Here is a 20,612-nt window from a genome sequence, read left to right on the forward strand (position 1 = left end):
GTTAGTGCCGTCCGCGCTCTCTCGGCGGCCGCGGGGCCGCAGGCCGGTCCGGGGAGGCGGCGAGGGCGGCGCCCAGGCGCCCGCCGCCCGGCAGGCAGGATGAGCATCGAGATCCCCGCGGGACTGACGGAGCTGCTGCAAGGCTTCACGGTGGAGGTGCTGAGGCACCAGCCCGCGGACCTGCTGGAGTTCGCGCTGCAGCACTTCACGCGCCTGCAGCAGGAGAACGAGCGCAAAGGCGCCGCGCGCTTCGGCCATGAGGGCAGGACCTGGGGGGACGCGGGCGCCGCCGCCGGGGGCGGTACCCCCAGCAAGGGGGTCAACTTCGCGGAGGAGCCCATGCACACCGACTCCGAGAACGGGGAGGAGGAGGAGGAGGAGGAGGCCGCGGACACCGGGGCGTTCAACGGTGAGGACCCGACCCCCTGCGCGCCCCCGCTCGCCCGCGCCGTTCCCCGACTCTGCTCTAGAATCCCGCAGCTCTGCCCACCCGCCTCTCCCCGCGTTCTCCACCTAGCCTACCTTCCATTTCGCCCACCCCCTCAGCATCCATTTCTGTCTCTCCCACTCGCCCACCTTCCTACTCTGCTTTCGTGTCGTGCCCTCCCCCTCGTGGGGAGGGTGGGGAGGTGGGGAGCTGAAAGGTGACGGCTCTCTGCCCAGCTGCCCCCTCTCGTCCTGGGCTCTCTGGCACTGGACGGCCGGTGTGGGGTGGGCATCTGAAAGACAACTTTCACTGTGGTTGGAGAGATTTCGCTGTACGGATACCATTGTGCGTAGAGGAAACCGGCCCACTTGGCATCCTCTTGCAGCCCTTATATTAATGGGGTGTCCAAAGAGAAAAGGCGAGGGGTATTCAATTGGATTGGCTTTGCTGCCGTTGGGACCGCATGTTCCCTGAAAGGAGCATGGAATTGGACTCACTGGGGCAGATCGAAATTTATGGTAATAACTTTGACACTCTTGGAAACGGAGTGATCTGTTGTTTCCCAATTTACCAATACCGCGTTGTGTTATTTTTGGACACACAACAAAGGATCCTGTTTAGCCGGCAACTCATGGGGTCTTTGGAATGAGGAACCGGGCTAATGGTTTACTTTTTATTTAAAACAAATATTCAATGATTTGGTGCCTTTTAAAAAAACAAAGTATGTGAAAAACACTGTAGGAAGTTCTGAAAGCTTGTTGGTTGTCTTTAGAATGAAAAGCCAGTGAGTAATTGTAAGGACTGTGCCAGACACAAGCTGGAAAGAATGAATGGGAAAGAAAAAGGAATTTTCTCAAATAGCTGCTCCTGACAAGTCCCACCCCTTCTGCTTACAACCCTCTTTCCCTAACACACACACACACACACACACACACACACACACACACACACATTTGCAGCCTCCTGTATTTACACTACATGCCTAAATCCCGTCTTTATGGCATCCCAAGCTGAAATACCGTGGTGTGGAAGGGTTTTCTCTTTGTGGTGTAAGACAGATGTGCATTTCAGCATTGCACCAGTGTGTATTTATTTACACTGCTTGTGGTTTGTGTGTCTGCAGTGTATTCTGTAGAATGAAAATCTTTTAAAGTGTTATTTCCTGGAGTATGTTCCTAGGAAGGTGTTTCTTTCCTTTGCAAATTTGTCCAAATGTGTTATAAAATTAATGTATTTCTAGCTGGCCTGAAACAATCACAAATACCCTGGAAATTTGTGTCCTATGAAGAGAAGAAGAAAAATTGTTACCTTAACAATTTTAATTTTGGACTTTGTAGTATTGCTAGGGATAAGATGATCATAGTCTTTATTGTTCTTTTTGCATAAGAATTTAATCAAGTGCTTTTCTTGCTAGAAACAAGAGAAAGGTAAAAGAAAGCATATTTTAAATTGAGAAGAAGCCAATAATGGATGACACAGAAAGGGCAGAAGCATTTTCTTTTATTCTCCTGACACATGCATGCAAACACACATACATAACACATGCACACACACAAAGGAAAAAAAAAAAAGACTCATTTCCCAGATTGGAGGAAACTAGGAATTAAGGAGGTGGTAAGAAAAAAACCTGCATATGTTTGAGATGATATATTAATATAACTAAAATATTTTCTAGTATGATACTTTTGAAATACTTTGCATTGATGATTCCATTTTCTCCTTATAACAGTGTATATGGTACACAAAACCGATTTTATTACCATTTTGTAATGAATAAGCCATTAACTTCTAAGCAGCAGGGATCATTTTATATGATTTTTTATGTTCTCCAAGGCACCTTTATTGTAAAAATTACTCTGAGTTTTAATGAATGCTCATTAGCCGATTGCACTATTTATTTCCCACCCCTGCCCTCAAGGACTTTAAAATTACTTTTTGACTACAGCCAAATTCAATTTGATCATTATCTGATAAACACACACGCATACGTGTGTAACAAAAACTTTGGCAGTGGTACTTGCCTCTATTAGGTGCACTAGAATATATCTACTAGAATATCTTCTATTTTAATTAATTCTCCCTTATTGTTACTATTTTTTAAGCATGTAAATTGTATGAGATCTGCAGTTAAAAAAAATATATATAGACTATCAGGGGTTGACAAACCTTTTTGTAAAGGGCTAGACGGTAAATATTTTAGATGCCCTGAGCAACACAATGTCTCCATTGAATATGTTTTTCTTTCTTTCTTTCTTTCTTTCTTTCTTTCTTTCTTTCTTTCTTTCTTTCTTTCAACAACATTTTAAATACACATCTGCTCTGGTTGTTGGGGTTGTAGAAAATTGGCCACAGACCAAGGCCATAGTTTGCCTTCCCCTGGCTGGAGTGGGGGAAAAAGTCAAAATAGTACCATTGGGAGGAAGAAAAAATAACAGGAGTGAGCCTATCAGTTTAATGTTTAGTTCCAAAGAATTTCCAAAATATAAAACATCAGGTACCGGGCAATTCTCCTAGCATAGTAAAGAATAAGTACTAGCTGGCGAGTCTTAATTTACTGTGACCCAGCACAAGACCAACTGGGTCGCTCATTCTTAAATTTTAGTATACATCTCAAGGAAGTTTGATTCAGAAATGAATATTACCTGGCACTACTCTAGGAGAGCTTTTGAATAGGTTGGGATCTTTTTTTTTTTTTTTTAAACAGACTGTCTGGGTCATTCTTATATCCATAGTTCCCTGACCACACTGTGAGAAACACTGATCAACAGATAGCGATGATAATAATGTCTTTGTCTTACTAACATTTACAGAGGTAGCTACCGCTTATTGGCATTTGCTGTATGCCAGGCATTATCTGAATACTTTGATTCATTATCCCAGCTTTATGAGAAAGATGAGGCCGCCACTTGCCCAGTGTTTCACAGCTAATGTGTTGCAGAACCAGGATTGAAACACTGGTGGACCTGGCTCCATCCTTCTCTTAACTCCCAGGTTAAAAGTTAAGAGGAGCTGGGGCCAACATCACGTGAACATCCCTTTTGTGTCAGATTCTACTTGAGACCCTTGATGTGTTTTATCTATAAGGCTCTGATAAATGAACGTGTCCAAGATTACACATGGAACTAGTTAAGTGGCAGAGCCTGGTTTCTTACTTAACATCTATCTGCCCCAAGACCATCAGAGAGTTCTTCCTAAATGAAATTTGTACAATGGACTGACTCACGGATCAGGTTTTCCTGGTTATTTTTCCAGTAATGGTGATGAATTTGCATGGATTGGTTCATACCCACTCTCATGAATCCCTTTAGGACAAGTGATGATATTTATGAGAGGTTGGGCACATTTTTGACAGTGAGGTGGCTTCCCATTTGACTCAGGTAGGGATCAAATATATGACTTTGACCTCAGTGTGGTGGTTGAAACATAGAAGTGAGTCAGAGTCTGGTAGCCTGGTCGTTGATAGCAGTAGGCCAAATGGTCAGATGGGTGAAGTTGGTGTTCTTTCCTGGGGATCTGAAGGATCCCTTTCTCTGCTGGTAGCTCTCCCATTCCCGTTCTGTTTTTTTAATTTTATTACTTGTGTTACTTTCATTTTGCTTTCAATTCTGGATAAAAGGGCAACCTTCAGGTGTTAGAATGATAATGGCATATGGCAATAACCCTTCCAGGGAAGTCTTAAGTCCTTAACGAAGCTATGATGGAGACTGCCTCCCTCTTCCCCATGCTACAGAAAGCACCTCAAGCATGACATGTTGCTTCTGAAAGGGTAGTATCCCCAGGCTTAGAATATATTAAAAGGGTTTACAGTAGGCCAAAGAGTTGGATCAGTACCAGCTTGGAGTAGAATCTATGATAATCAATGGTTTCACGTAGGCATCACTGTGAGGTCTTATGTTGCTCAATAATTTCTTCAGTGAAGTTGCTGAAATTATAAAATGAAGTAAATAAAATTCCAAATTATCCCTATAAATTGACAAGTGGTCAGAAGAAAATTAAATTACTTATGGGTACATGAAGATCAAGCTGGAAAAAAAATAAACTGTATACAAAATATAGAGGACTAATTTTCCATATTTTAGAAGAAAAATCTAGAGTTCAAAGTGGGTACACAAGCCAAAAATATAGAATATCTTATAAAGCAAGCATGTCAAGATATATAAATAGAAATTCACCATGTAAAAACTATGACTTAATCCTCTTAACTCTGGCCTATGTCAAATCTTTATTGGAAAATCGTATCTACCTATGATTTTTTTTTACAATTTAAGGGGAATATGGGGAATTTATTAGAGATCCTTAAAATCACAGAAAATATTGGAGCTCGTAGTGGTGGGATGAGATTAAGAGAACAAATTTATACATACATGTATGGGCTTCCTAAGAACCTTCTGTGAAAGTGTTCTTCACCATGCTCATCCTGGGAGTAAAAAAAACACTTCCACCTATTGACTTCTTGGCCTAATTGACAGTGGGAACATGTAGAGAGTAATCATAGGTTTAATGAATTGTTGCTTTGGCTGATGTATTAGGCTCACTTTTATCTCTGTGTCCTTATTTAGAGCTTGCTCTCTGTGGCTGCTGGAGATGATTATGAGACAAAGCATCCAATTGTTAGTTCTTCATCAACCTCTTCAATACATTTAATTCGTTTGAAAATGTTCATGAAAGTCAGACAACACTTACTTTCTTTCACATCTGAAGCCCTGTGCTAAGCATACTGACATATAATCACGGTAGTAGTACTCACCTCATAAGATTGTTAGAGGATAAATGGATTAATATTTATAAGGGTCCCTCAGGACAGTGCACATAGCAAGCATTGTTTTCCATGTAAGACAAATGACCTCATTAACATGAAATCTTACAGGAGTGTAAACTTCTTGCAGAATAGCAATTTCATTATATTTTGTGGAAATGAATCTAGTGTTTACACTTTTTAGAGAAATGAAGTAGGAAATGAGCTTACGTGGCAGTTCCACTTGGGATTTAATGTGAAGTTATGTTGCGCAGTAATAAAACCCACATCCTTTCAACTCATCATTTGTAGCTAAGAGCTCCAGACTTTTAAATTAATGAGACTTTATTGCCTTTGGCTATTAGAAATTTACATGGTAAGTTTTAAATTTATATGGTAGCTTTAAATCTTCCTGAAATGGAAATTACATCATTCATGACAATGGCTAAAATATTTATGCCATTATTTTAGTTATGAGCATAAAACAATAATAGAGAAGATTTAAAATTAAAAAAATATTTTGAGTTTAGATGGTGATTTTTAGAGTAGAACAGGTAAAACATTATTCATTTTAATAGTAGTAATAAGTGAATGCTTTGGGGATTGAAATCGGGAAATCAAAGTACTTGAAATAGTGTCTTTTCTCAAACTCTTACCCATCTGTTACTTTAGGCTCAGGGAAAAGGTAGGGTGGGAGGGAGAAAGAGCAGAGTAAAATCAGTTGGGATTTGTGTAAGGTTCTTTGACTAATTTGTACTTTGTCTGAAGAGAGCACAAAAGGAAAACACCAGAACAAAAATTGAAGAATACTTTAATTTGTCTGCATGTCTTAAAAATCCAACTGATCAACCATTATTTAACATAAGAGAGTTCTAAGCTTTCCATTTGAGGTTGCACATAGGGATGTGCTGGGTCTTGGTAGGATGGAGTAAATATTAAATGGTTATTATTATTATTGAAATATAGTTGCAAATCCCTTGAAATATAGTTGCAAATCCCAGCCCTGTGGGTTCCAGTAAATTTCCAGCTGTCAAGATTTTGTTCCTGGCTGCCTCAAGAAAACCAAATGTGTTTCTTTTTCAACTGTGTAAATACTGACAAGAGACCTTTGAATTCCTCAGTGGGAGGCTTCTTTGTGATCCATTTAGAAAGTCATGTAATGGGAGTACTAGCAGTTAAAGAAGGCCTTTGGTAGAGGTTGGGGTTCAGTGAAGGAGATTGAGTGACTGACCACAGAGCCTGAGTGGTGTCCACAGTCATTTGATACCAGAAAGGGGCTGGGACCTGGGGTGACCTGTTAGGAGAAGGAACGTATGCAAATTGGAAGGTAGGATGCTGTACTCATTCTCTCATTTACTCACTGTAGAAATATCGAGTGCCAACTCCTTCCTTTTTTTTTTTTTTTTTTTTCTTAAAAAAAGAAATGATTATTCTCTTAAGTTGACCATCTCTGGACTTCTGAAGAAACAATCCGTTTGTGGGGGCTCATGGGTGGCTCAGTCAGTTAAGCATCCTACTTTGGCTCAGGTCATCAAGTCACAGTTCAGGAGTTTGAGCCCCACGTCAGGCTCTGCACTGACAGCGTAATAATTTCCTTAACCCCAGTTTCATTGATTTTGGTCTTCTTTTTCATAGAACTATACCTTACATTTTATGTGCTATTTATATTAACTTACATGTTATAAATTCTTTCTTCCATCAAGGTGATAGATAAGGTTTAAGAGGCAAGGCTAAAGAGAAGTATTTTTGTACTTTTGTCTTCAGAATTACCAAATTTTTTGTTCTTTGATTTTTTTTTCACTGCAGCGAAATTACTTTTAGACTTTATTTTTATGTCAATTGCTTAAGGATAGGCAATGGGAAATAAAAAAGAGTGCAGTGATTTTTCTCAGTTGGATGAATTCTAATCACCATGTTCTCATAGTCCTTCCAGTCTTATCAATACCTTTTAGTTATGGTAGAGTTAGTCATAAAAACCCCACTATGATACTCATCACTGTCTTTATCTTATGGGAGCGAGTTTTGTGTTTCGGAAATTCAAAATGACTCAGACTGTTCCATTATGTAATTATTTTGTGGAAAGAATTTGAGCTAAATTTTTCAGGTCATGGCTTATATGAAAACAAAACAATCCAAAAAAAATCAGAACTGTAAACACAGTTGGTGTAACATTTATAAATGTTTCAGCAATAGGCATTGCCATGTGTAACTTAATATGTTTGGAAACTTAAAAAAAAAATCATTCCAGTTGCTGATGTTTAAAAATGGTTCTGCATTAAAAAAAAAAAAAAGACAAAAGGTCAAAATATAAACACATGTTCCACATAAAAATGAAGCCAAGAAGATATACTGTATACAGTTATTCCCATATCTGTTTGGCTAGGGACTGACATTGTTTAACTTATATTAGCTGTTCCAAGACAAAATAGCTCATGAGAGTGATATTGAGGTTTTTTGTTTTTGTTTTTGTTTTTTGATTAAAAAGAAGGCAAAAGCTTCCATTTGTTTAGATACATTTCAGTTGAGCCCAAAAAACATCTTTCCAAAAAGTTATGCTGAATTAAAAAGTGACTCAGCTGTTTCATTTCAATTACTAAAGCTAATGTTTGTTAAATGATGCTCTTTTTATTTAATTATAATTGTTAACATTTTTGGCTGCTGAAGTGCCAGACAGCAAGACCATTTATCCATGTGCCATTTAGGCCTCTCCAAAGTAAGTGATGGAGTCAGGATTTGAACTTGACATTGTGAGTTCAGAGCCCATCTCCTTAACCATGGTACACCTAATTTTCAATAACTCTGATAGCAGGAATATGGTTGAAAAGAACCACATACCAAAAAATAAGCTATCTACTTTTAACTCTAGAAATATATAGTCTGGCCACGTGTTGATCTGTCCCTTTTACAGTTGTTTTCTCTGTGTATCCCATTAAAATTAGCACTTCATATACTTTTACAAACTTGACAAAATATTTACTTTTAGAAATGAACACCTAATATACTGAGCTATTTAATTCTCAAAACTTTTTATTTATTTTTTTATTAATGTTTTTTATTCATTTTTGAGAGAGCAAGAGACAGAGTGCAAGTAGGGGAGGAGCAGAGAGAGAGGGGACACAGGATCTGAAGCAGGCTCCAGGCTTCGAGCTGTCAGCACAGAGCCCAATGTGGGTCTCCAACCCAAGAACCGTGAGATCATGACCTGAGCCCAAGTTGGACACCCAACCGGCTAAGCCCCCTAGTTGGGCACCTAACCCAGGCGCCCCCTAATTCTTAAAACTTCTTTATTATATACCATCACTAGGAGAATGTATTTGAGTATGAACTCCCAACATATGCCTTTATAAATGCTATGCAGATACCAACATATTAACTTATTTTATACATGACAAATCACCCTACGATATAAACTTTGAAAGGGAGAAGTAAAAAGTAATTGTAAACAAGTCCTAATTTTTTTTCTTTAAGCTGAAGGATTGCTTTATGTTCTTCTTGGTGTGCGTGAACCATTTTGGAGACCAAAACTTAACTTGATATAGTCTGTTAATGTATAAGGTGGCTGTGATGAACTTTGCTTTCCTGATTTAAGCTCCTACATTATAAAGGACCTGTAGGTAGTAGGGGCTTGTGTGTGTTTGTGTGTGTGTGTGTGTGTGTGTGTGTGTGTGTGTGTATTTTAATAGACATTCATTAGATAAGTTAATTGTTTGACTCAACAGAAGTGTGGTAAAATAGAGAAGAAAATCCTATCTTATGAGAAGGAAATAAGATCCAGGCTTTTTTTTTTTTTTTTTTCCTAACTTGTAGTCCTGTCTGCCTCTTGAAGTCCAACATAGATTGTAGAGTAGTTGCATTCTTTGTGCAAATTTTGGGGATGTGACAAAGAGAAGCATTCTATTGTAGGTCTTTAGTTCAGCATCACTAAATCATGGACGTGTCAGAACTAAAAGAAAATCAAAGTTTAAACAGTTTAAAGAAATGCAGTTTCAAAGAGTATCTCAGGAGGGAAATCTCTGGAGATGACAGTTGATCAGGAGAGAGACTTTACAATATCTCCTTTTTTGTAACTGAAAAAATGTTTATGATATACTTATATTACCTATTAAACAAATTTTAACTGTAAAAAGACATGAAAGAAAGGAAATTCTTTTGTTTCTATCCAGTAAGTAGTAAATAAAACACAGCCTTTAAAAGCAAAACACCAGGGTGCCTAGGTGGCTGTCTGTCATTAAGCATCTGACTTTGGCTCAGGTCATGATCTCATGGTTTGGGAGTTCAAGCCCCACTTCAGATAAAAAGAAAAAAAAGTGTGAAGGTGAAGCCCGCTTCTCTCTCTCTCTCTCTCTCTCTCTCTGCCCCTTGTGAGATTCTCTTTCTCTCTGCCCCTCGCTCACTTGCACCTCCACTCCCAAAATAAATAAAGAAAAGAAAAACACCACCACAACCTTTAGAGGCATACGATACAGCACAAAACTGATATAGCCAAGTATTCTATGAGTTATTTTCTTGGTTCTTAGTGCCCAGTCCTCTTTCCTTAACTTTCTGCCAAATCCCACCCTTTCTCCAGAGGTTAACTTACATTTCACCCCACAAATAATCTTTGCAAGCGTAAGATTCTCTGGTTGACATTAATGCTATCGGAATGGCAGATGAATATGCCTTGCATCTCAGTAAGCTTTGCAGTTGTGAGCTGCCCTTGCCACAGGCAGGCAGGAATATGTAGAAATATGCTCTCTCTCCCCAAAGCTTTCCTGCCCATAGTAGGTGCTCCAGTGTATTTTAAATTAACCTCACTTGAATAGTAAATGTCCATAAATGTGTACTTCTTATGTGATTGAAACTTTCTTAAGGCATGTAAACATTTAAAATCGTCTTCTTTTGGAGCACCTGGGTGGCTCCGTTGGTTGGTTAAGCGTCCGACTTTAGCTCAGGTCATGATGTTGCGGTCCGTGAGTTCGAGCCCCATGCCCGGCTCTGTGCTGACAGCTTAGAGCCTGGAGCCTGTTTTGGATTCTTTGTCTCCTTCTCTCTGCACCTCCCCCACTCGCGCTCTCTCTCTCTCTCTCTCTCTCTCTCTCAAAAGTAAATAAACATTAAAAAAATGTTTTTTTAAATAGCCTTCTTTATTTTTTTTTAAAGTTTATTTGGGGGAGGGGGGAGGGCAGAGAGAGAGGGAAAGAGGCTCCCAACTCAAGCAGGCCCAATGTAAGGCTCAAACTCAGTAACTGTGAGATCATGCCCTGAACCAAAACTAAGAGTTGGAGGCTTAACAGACTAAACCACTCAGGCACCCCTAAGATAGTCTCCTAATAATCCTTTACATTAATGCACTTTAAAATGTTTTCATTTCATAGCCTGTCTTCAGCTATGAAGGTTTCGACTTCATTTAAAGATGAGGCCATATTCTTTCAGGCTGATATTTGGTCACTCTGCAAAATGCAGAGAGCACACGCATACAGGCTTTTCTTGCCGGTAAGTACTTCTAATAGCTTTCTAATTGAGGACACATTCGGACCCACCCAGACTTCTGTGTCACTGCTTCTGCTTACAGGAGCTCCATGCCAAATCCGAAACTAGTCTGTGGCCCTGAACCTGCTTTGTCCTTTTCTTATCTCTCCCCACTTCCTCATCATTCCTCCTTCAAGCCTGAATCTTGCCTACCCCCAAAGCTCCTTTGCCCTCCAGCTTTTCCTCAGGCACCAGCACACCCATTCCCTTTCTTTGAGATTCAGATTGACGTGTCTGCCAGCCTGCTTACCAGCCACCTCCACTTACTTGTTCTTTAGGTGCCTCCAAATAATTTTGTCTTAAAATGTTTATTTTCTGCCTCAGTTATTGCCTGCACTACCTTGTCACTTTTCCCCCTCCACTAATGTAATAAACATGGTCAGGAGAGCCCCCTTTGCTTTGCCCCACATTTCTTTTCTTTTTTTTTTTTAATGTTTATTTTTGAAGGAGAAACACAGAGACCGAGCACCAGTGGAGGAGGGGCAGAGAGAGAGGGAGACACAGAATCCAAAGCAGGGCTCGAACCCACGAAACTGCGAGATCATGACTTGAGCCTGAGCTGTCAGATGCTTAACCAACTGAGCCACCCAGGCACCTCTCACATTTCTTAAATCCAGTATGGAAAACAGATTGCTTTTAGTTGCTGAAAACTTAGTGACATGAAAAATCAGAAACAACGGAAATTAAACAAAAAACATGACTTACTTTGTCATGGGGTTTGGATTTGAATCCAAATGGCTGGCTCTGCCATTAATAACTTTTGGCACCTTGAGCAAGTTCCTTTGCCATCTGTGACTCAGTTTTCTCATCTATGAAATGGGAGTAACGATAGTACTCACCAGAGAGGGTTGTTGTAAGAACCGAATGAGTTAACAGTGTTTGGCATACAGTAAGGTATTACATGCACGTTTGTTGGAGGGAGAGTGACAGAAAGAACAGGCGACATTTAGAAGTCAGTGAGAACAGGACAGTTTTAAAAATGAAGTTTGATTGGAAATGTGAGAAACTAGAGATTGCTTTCAAAGCAGTATAGTAATAGTACTTTTAGAAAAAAGTTATTAGTGAAAAATATAAAAGTAAAGGCTTTAGATCGTTTAGCGAAGTGTTTCAGACTTTAAAAACCCCATGCTCCTTTAAATCTCAAGCACTTTAATTCTATTTGACATGTAAGGTAAATAGTCCAATCTAAAAAAAAAAAAAAAAAACAAAAAACAATGGCATAAAGCTTTGCTTTATTTTCACACCATCTCCTCCCTTGAGAATCCGTGTTTAACTGGTAGAATAAATAAATTTGTGTAAACTTCTCCCAAGTTTATAGTTTCATTTAAGTTTTCACAAGTCATTTTAAAACATCTTAGGAAAATGTAGGTAAAAGTATTGAAAATAGTTGATTTTTTTTTTTAAACGTTTATTTATTTTTGGGACAGAGAGAGACAGAGCATGAACGGGGGAGGGGCAGAGAGAGAGGGAGACACAGAATCGGAAACAGGCTCCAGGCTCTGAGCCATCAGCCCAAGAGCCCGACGCGGGGCTCGAACTCACGGACCGCGAGATCGTGACCTGGCTGAAGTCGGACGCTTAACCGACTGCGCCACCCAGGCGCCCCTAGTCAGTTGATTTTAATGAGGCAGATGCCTGTAGTAAAAATATGAATATGTGCCTAAAATATAAATTAATTGGGAAAAAATAGTTACATTAAATTGACAGCTTGTTGCCATTTCCTCATGTCATAATATTTATGAAAGTAAGCTCACGGTGGGACAAATTTCTGCCTTCCTAAGTTTTCCATTAAAATGCGGTTTTATTCTGAAAACCCATAATTCTATACTTGCTCCATTGCACATTGCTAGCTTAATATATTTTTAGGAGAAAAAAAAAGACCGTCTTTTTGCACACGTGGCATTGTGCACAGGTCTTTGATTTCCTAGTAGACTGTCACTAATGACAGTTTATCGATAAGGCAATATTAGGACTTTTGATTCATAATAAGTCCTTAAAAATAATTTCCTTGTAATCCCTTAAAAAGAATCCCAAAAGCATTTCAGTGTTTGAATTCTAACAAAAACTCATTTGTAAAAAGGGGATTTTATGTAAAATATTTTAAGAGAATGTTTAGCATTAAAAGGGTATGAAGTTTCAGTTAATGAAAGATGAATGAGTTCTGGAGATCAGCTGTGCAGCAGTGATGATAAATACTGTACCGTATTGTATGCTTGAAATTTGCTGAGAGTATAGATGTTAGGTTAAATTTTGACACACACACGGTGGTAAATAACTATGTAGAGGTGATTGAGAAGTTATTTAGCTTGATTGTGGTGATCTTTTCACAATGTATACATATATCAAAACATCAAGTTTTTGTAAGTCAGAGATAATAACGTTAAAAAAAATACAACATGAACTAATCTGGTTGCTCTGATAATGTCAGAACATATTTGAGAGATTTTTTTCTGCCAAAATTAAGTAGAGCGAACATTTTTTCCTTTTTTCAAATTGTGAGAGATTTCCAATGTACCGAAAAGAACAGAGACTAAGTAAGGAACGCTCACCTAAGTCATCCTCTAGCTTCAACAAATTTTAACAATTATACACGTGAGGCTTTTTTTTTTTCCCTGAGGCTTTTTCTTTTAAGAAAACACGTGTGATAGAAGTCCCTTGTGTACTCCTTTCTTATCCCGTTTTCTTAACTATAGATCCCCATAGATCTCCACCACTGTGATAAATTTAGCATTTATATTTTCTATGCATGTTTTTACACTGTTACTACATAGGCATTTATTCTTGGCTTAGAAATAGTGTTATTTTGCATATTTTCAAAGTCTGTATAAATTGCGCCACTTACAAAAGTTTCATTTATGTAAATTATAATTTTCCACTGTACTTTTGAGAATAGTTTTTGAGATGATGTTATATTGATTTATGTGCCTTTAGTTCATTTTTTTAAAAAAAATTCTTTTTAACATTTATTTTTGAGAGACAAAGAGGCAGAGCATGAGGGGGGAAGGTGCAGAGAGAGAGGGACACACAGAATCCGCAACAGGCTCTGAGCTGCCAGCACAGAGCCCAACTCTGGGTTCCAACTCAAGAACAATGAGATCATGACCTGAGGCCAAAGTCAGATGCTTAATGACTGAGTCACCCAGGTGCCCCAAGTTCATTATTTTTTAAATTTTACTTTTACTTTTACTTTTTATTTAGATTGCTATGTAGTATACCTTTGTGTAAATAGATGCTTTATCTAGTCTTTGATAAATAACTTTGGGTGTTTCTAATTTGTTGTCATTACAGTGCCGTAGTGAACATTGTGTGTGTGTATGTGTGTTATGCACATATACTAGAGTTTTTAAAGGTGGTTTTCAAAGTGTGTTCTGGGACCCCTTGAAGAATCATTCCCCTCCCAATTCTAGACCTTTTCAGGTAGTCTGTGGGGTGAAAACTATAATTACCCCCCCTCTCATTCTGTCATAAGTGTATAGTAGAGTTTTTCAAAGGGTACATGATGTGTGATATTATAAAACATCTGAAAGTAGAAGCTGATATGAGAACCTAATTGTCCTCTGTTAGATTTGCAAAATTGTAAAACAGAGTCATTCTTTTTACTGAATTTTGTTTTGTTTTGGAAAATAGTTATTTTTCATAAAAATACGTTATTTATAATAACATGTAATTGTTTTGTTGTTGGTAGTTTTAAATATTTTTTAAATTTATCAATTTTAATTTCTCATACAACAATTATCAGTGGATATAACCTATTAAAGCAAATAATTTTTAAGAGTGGAAAGAGGTTTTGAGACCAAAAGGTTTGAGGACTGCTGCTGTAGGTAAATACTTACGTGTGGAAAGGCTAGTTGTATGGGGTGCACAGCTTTAACCACACCTCAGACTGTTGTGTTTACACCACTTTATTTTTCAGTAGAGGGGAAGAGTTCCTGGTCCTCCACATTCAAGGTAACATATGTTATCAGATTTGAACAAGCTTTGCCAGCAGGATGGATGTTAAAATCTCATTGTGAATTAAATTTGCTTTTTCCTGATTACTACTAACACTGGGCATCTTTTTATTATGTTCATGGACCATGTTTGTAGTTTCTCTTCTGTGGAAAATTTTTTTTATTCTGTGCCATTTTTCTCATCCTGCTAATTGTATTTTTCTTCCTGATTTATAGGAAGATTTCTTTCCTTCTTCCTTCTTTTCCTTCCATTCTTCCTCTTCCTCTTTTCCCTCCTCCTCCTCCCCGTCCTCATCCTCCTCTTTCTCCTCGTTCTGGTTACTAATCCTTTGTTGGGTAACATGCATTAGAAAAATCTCACAGTCTTGAGCCTGTCTTTTCATGTTGTTTATGGTAATTTTGGTTGAGCACTTTCTTGATTTTAAGCTTCTTAATTCCTAAATTTTAAGTTGAGTTTCATACCTAAGGATTTAATACAGTGATAATTTATTTCTCTGTATGGTTTGAGATGGGAATTTCATTGCATTTTTTAAAATACACATCATAGGGGCACCTAGCTGGCTTGGTCAGAGCAACATGTGGCTCTTAATCTTGGGGTTGTGGGTTCAAGCCCCATATTGGGTGTAGACATTACCTAAAAATAAAATAAAATAAAAAAATATGCATCATTTATTGACTTTTTTCCCCACTGATTTTTGAATATCAATTTTCTATATATGTGTGAATGGGGCTCCTGGGTGGCTCAGTAGGTTAAGCATCTGACTTCGGCTTAGGCCATGATCTCATGGGTCGTGAGTTCAAGTTCCACATCAGGTGAATTCGAGCTCCACTTTGGGTGAGCTTGAGCCCCGCATAGTGTGAGCACAAGCCCCACATCTGGTGAACACCCTTGCTTTGGGTAAGCATGAGCCCTGCTTCGGGAGAGTCTCCCTCTTCCTCCCCCTTCCCCTTGTGGGATTCTCTCTCTCTCTCTCTCTCTCTCTCTCTCTCCCTTTCTCTCTCTCTGCCCCTCACTCACTTGCACCCTCTCTCTCTCTTAAAAAAATAATAAATAAAAGAAACATATAAACGTGAATGTACGTAACATCTTTATTCTTTTCTGATGGTTTTTCTATTTGTTCATCAATATCTCTGAGTTAATATGACTTTCCATGGTCTTGATGTATGGTAAGTAACTCCCACCTTATCTTTCTTCAGAATTCTTTATTCATAGGTTTTTATTATTCCATATATCTTTTAGGAGAAGCTTTTTAAATTTTGTGAAAAACTTCATTGGGGAGTTTTATTGGAATTGTACTTGATTTATAAAAAATTTTGGAGAGAAAAGACATTTTAATGATATTGAGTCTTACTCTACACGAACATGATACATCTCCATTTATTCAGTTTTCTCCAAAAAGGATTTTCCTATCTCTTCTTAGTTTTATTTCTCAGTAACTTATCACTTTTGTTCTTATAACTAGGAATTTTTGTCTAGTACATATTCTGTCATTACTGAAAATATATAAAAGGAACTGTAAAACTCAATAATGAGAAGCCCCTAATCAAACCGAGTTAAAAGACTTGGCCAGTTTAATAAAGAAGACATCGGGATGGCCAATAAGCACATAGGATGGTGCTTGGGATTTTTAATTATTAAGGATATGAAAGTTAAAACCACAACACAACGCTGGGGCGCCTGCGTGGCTAGGCATCCAACTCTTGGTTTCAGCTCAGGTCATGATCTTGCAGTTTGTGGGTTTGAGCTCCATGTTGGCTCTGTCCTGGCTGCACGGAGCCTGCTTGAGTAAAGATGTGGAGTAACTAGAAGAACTCTCTTATATTGCCTGTGAGAATGTAAAATGGTACACCTAGGAAAAATGTGGGTTTTTATAAAGTTAAACATTTCCCACCTATAACCCAGCAATCCACACTAGGCATTTACTCAAGAGAAATAAACACATATGTTCACGAAAAGGATTGTATGTAAATATTTATAGACACTATTCAGAATATCCCAAACTGGAAACAACCCAAATGCCCATCAACAAGAGAATGGGTAAACAAATTATGATGTATTTATACAGTGGAATACCAGCAGCAATAAAAAAAGAACAAACTATTGACCATTTCAACAGCTAGAATGACTCTCAGGTTTTTGGGTTTTTTTGTTTTGTTGTGTGTGTTTTTGTTTTTTTGTTTTTGTTTTGTTTTGTTTTGTTTTTAGAGAGACTGTGTGTGCAAGCAGGGGAGAGGGAGAGAGAGAATCTCAAGCAGGCTCCACCCATGCTTCCCGTGAGCCTACCATAGGGCTCCATCTCACAACAGAGAGATAATGACCTGAGCCCAAATCAAGAGTCAGCCACTAGGGGCGCCTGGGTGGCTCAGTCGGTTAAGCGTCTGACTTCGGCTTGGGTCATGATCTCACAGTTTGTGAGTTCGAGCCCCGTGTCAGGCTCTGTGCTGACAGCTCAGAGCCTGGAGCCTGTTTTGGATTCTGTGTGTCCCTCTCTCTCTGCTCCTCCCCCGCTCATGCTCTGTCTCTCTCTCTCTCCTTCAATAATAAATACAAAACATTAAAAAAATTAAAAAAAAAAAAAGTCAGCTGCTTAACTGACTGAGCCACCCAGGCGCCCCCTGAACCTCACGTTTATGTGAAACAGATGAAATTCAAAGCCAGGCAAAGCTAAACTGTGGTGATAGAAATTCTAATAGTAGCTCCCTATGGGGTAATGAGGATTGACTGTGTAAAGGGGCTCATGGTGCCTGGAAATGTTTATCTTTTTTTTTTTTTTTTTTTTTAAGATTTTATTTTTAAGTACTCTCTACACCCAGTGTGTGGCTCAAACTTACAGTTCCGAGTTAAAGAATTGCACATTATCGACTGAACCAGCTAGGCGAAATGTTTGTATCTTGATTGGAGTGTTGGGTACATACATGTATACATTTGTCAAAATTCATCAAATTGTGCATTTCACCGTATGTCAGTTTCATCTTGATTTTTTTTTAATTGGAAACATGGATGCTCTTGAAGTCGTTTTCCACATTTTAATTAAAAAGTGCCAGTGTTTTCTACACTGATTATCTTGTGAATTTTTTCATTATTTCTGTCGGACACTAACATCTGGGTTATGTTTTCATAATTATGAGGCATAAATGGGATTGCTTTTTGCTCCTTGTACAAAAAGCCAAAGGTTAGTTAAGCTCTATTGTTTTTAAGTCTATTTTGTATTTTCAGCCAATCCTGTATTTTAACTTACAGGTTTCACAATTTTTTTTTCAGTTTATTTTTGTATTTTTGAGAAACAGAGCAGAGGAGGGGCAGAGAAAGAGGAAGACTAGAGAATCCCAAGCAGGCTCAGCACTGTCAGCACAGAGCCCAATGTGGGGCTCGAACTCATGAACTGTGAGATGATATCCTGAGCCAAAATGAAGAGTCAGACACCTAACCAACTAAGCCACCCAGGCGCCCCCAGGTTTTACACGTTTAATACTTACATGAATATCACTTAAATTTGTCCATATAATGGTTAGGTGTCAGGAAGCCCACCTGTTATGTTAACTTCCATTGTCACTATTCATTTGGTATTTATTGAACCTAATTTATTTCCAACGGTGTTTTAGACATTGGGGATACAGTAGTGAAGCAGACACACAAGGAAGGACCCTCTGCTCACAGAGCTTGCAGACTACTGAGGGAGGAAGCTGACAATAAACACAATACACTCGATGCCTTGAGATAGCACTTTGAGCGCTGGGAGGAGCTCTAGAAAGGAACTGGAGGGGCCGCTTTCCACTGGGTGTTCACCGAGAGGCTTCGGTGGTGACCTCCCAGCCAAATACAGGAATAGCAGGGCCATGTTCACTCTGTGAAGTCATGGGGGAGGGTTTGAATGTAGCTTTTTGTACCTTTATTATTAGACAGCCTTGATCATAATCCCTGATCATTTTCTCGGTTGGTCTTCGTTGTATTTTTCTTAATTACCCCTTTCTGAGTCTGGTTTGTGTGTGTGTGTGTGTGTGTGTGACTTTATGGTTGTGTGACACTTTGAACTCTTGTAGCTTTGGGTTTTTCCTGGTAACTAGTCTGGATTGTTGACTTTTTAAAAATTTTTTTTTAAAAGTTTATTTATTTTTAGAGAGCAAGAGAGAGAAAGAGCATGCATGAGCGAGGGAGGAGCAGAGAGAGAGAGAGGGAGAGAGAGAATCCCAAGCAGGCTCTGCACTCTCAGTGAAGAGCCCAACACAAGGCTCAATCATGAACTGTGAGATCATGACCTGAGCTGAAACCAAGAGCTGGGTGCTTAACCGACTAAGCTACCCTGGTGCCCCTAGATTGTTCACTCTTACCAACAGACCATTAGTCTCCACAAAGATCCCCTTTGCATGTATTTAATCAAGTACGTTTAGAAGAGACAGTTTCAGTACACACAGAAGTGGAGATTAAATTTATGTAGTTTTGACAATGGCCCTTCCCTATATCTTCTCTTCTGAGCCCACGTTTTAGAATCCTAAAGGTGTTTGGGAACCTTTCTCTTGGCATTGTCAGTGCCTCAGTTCTGTGTGTAAATTTATGAGCTTAGCAGCCTTAGGACTCTCCTAAGGTTATTTTCTGCTCCTAAGAGGACATTTTGGGTAAAGTTGTCATGAATTAAAAAGTTGAGAATGAAGTTCATTCATAAGCAAAAGTAAGTAGGAGTGGTTTCTTTTCCTGGTGTAATAGTTATAGTTTATCATCTTGGTGTTTAAAAATATCAGTTATATTTTGAGGAGTTTGGTGTATGAATAGACAGAACAAAAATGTACATCTTTTTAGTGGTCCTTCAAGCTGGCACTTTCTAAAAGCTCAAGTGTCTGTCTTTCATCCTCCTCTGCCCTGCCTCCAGCCAAGCTCCATATGTCCAGGTGAGTTGGACACCTGATCTCACGTTGTGTAATCAGAAAGGAAGAAGAAAATTGGTTCCCCAAATGCCTGCCCCTCCAACAGTTCCCATCATGTCTGATCACAAGTACTTGGAGGGCACATGTCTCATAATCTGTGTCTCCTGGAGACCAAGACTGGGAAGCTTTGGAGAGTACCCTCCAAGTGTACCCAGGAGCCCCTCTAAAGGCCTAATCCCAGTGGGTTCATGGGCACCGGTGTGCTTGGAAACCAACTCAGAGGCTCACAGGACAGCAGCAAGTAAGAGTATCTCTGAGGATTTGCATATGTGACCGGGGGCTCATCTCATCATCCTTTGACAAAATATAGAAAATAAGTGGTCCTTCTCAGTGTCAGGAATTAAACATGTGGAAGAAAGTTTGAAATTGTGTCTGTTAGGTTAATTCGCAAAATATTCAGGTTTTGTTGTTTATTTGCTTTTTTGCTGTCAGTCTTAAAAAAGTTAATTCTTGCTCGGTTCAAGGGTAAGGCTGACTTCACTTTTAATTTTTGAAACACAAGCATAAGATAAATTAATTCATTTTGAGCTAAGTGTTTACTGTGTCAAAAATAATTAGCTAACATGGTCTCAATTTACATAATTTCCAGAATCTTTTATTTAGACAGTTAACAGATTCAGAAAGTGTGTATTGCTAGAAAAGGCAGCTAATAGGAGAATAGGGATGCTAATTATTTGGTTGATTCCGAGACTACTGTGTACATCTCATTTCAGGGTATATGAACACTTTTCTGCAAAAGCTCCATTTTGCTAATGTGGCTCCAATATAGACAGTGTGATTTTGTGTGTGTGTGTGTGTGTGTGTGTGTGTGTGTGTGTGTGTATTTAATGACCATAGACACAACTCAGGGCTCTTTCTTCTTCTTCTTCTTCTTCTTCTTCTTCTTCTTCTTCTTCTTCTTCTTTTTTTAATGTTTATTTTCGTGTGAGAGAGAGAGAACATGCTGGTGCCTTAGATGGGGAGGGGCAGAGAGAAAGGGAGACACAGAATCCGAAGCAGGCTCCAGGCTCCGTGCTGTCATCACAGAGCCCGACACGGGGCTTGAACCCACAAACTGTGAAATCATGACCTG

The 20,612-nt window shown here is 39.0% G+C and overlaps 1 protein-coding gene across 1 annotated transcript in view; it reads left to right on the top strand.

Annotated features, from left to right (window-relative positions):
- The first annotated feature begins 6 nt into the window (after positions 1–6).
- The window catches only part of PRKAR2B (protein kinase cAMP-dependent type II regulatory subunit beta), a 104,260-nt gene continuing 83,654 nt past the window's right edge, over positions 7–20,612 (top strand). The window contains exon 1 of the mRNA XM_040472930.1: positions 7–409. Within this exon, the coding sequence (XP_040328864.1) occupies positions 100–409 (310 nt within the window). The 5' untranslated portion in view covers positions 7–99. The remainder of the gene's footprint in view (positions 410–20,612) is intronic.

The sequence above is a fragment of the Herpailurus yagouaroundi genome, unplaced genomic scaffold, assembly GCF_014898765.1.
Source record: "Herpailurus yagouaroundi ecotype Mexico unplaced genomic scaffold, PumYag 100, whole genome shotgun sequence".
NCBI lineage: Eukaryota > Metazoa > Chordata > Mammalia > Carnivora > Felidae > Herpailurus > Herpailurus yagouaroundi.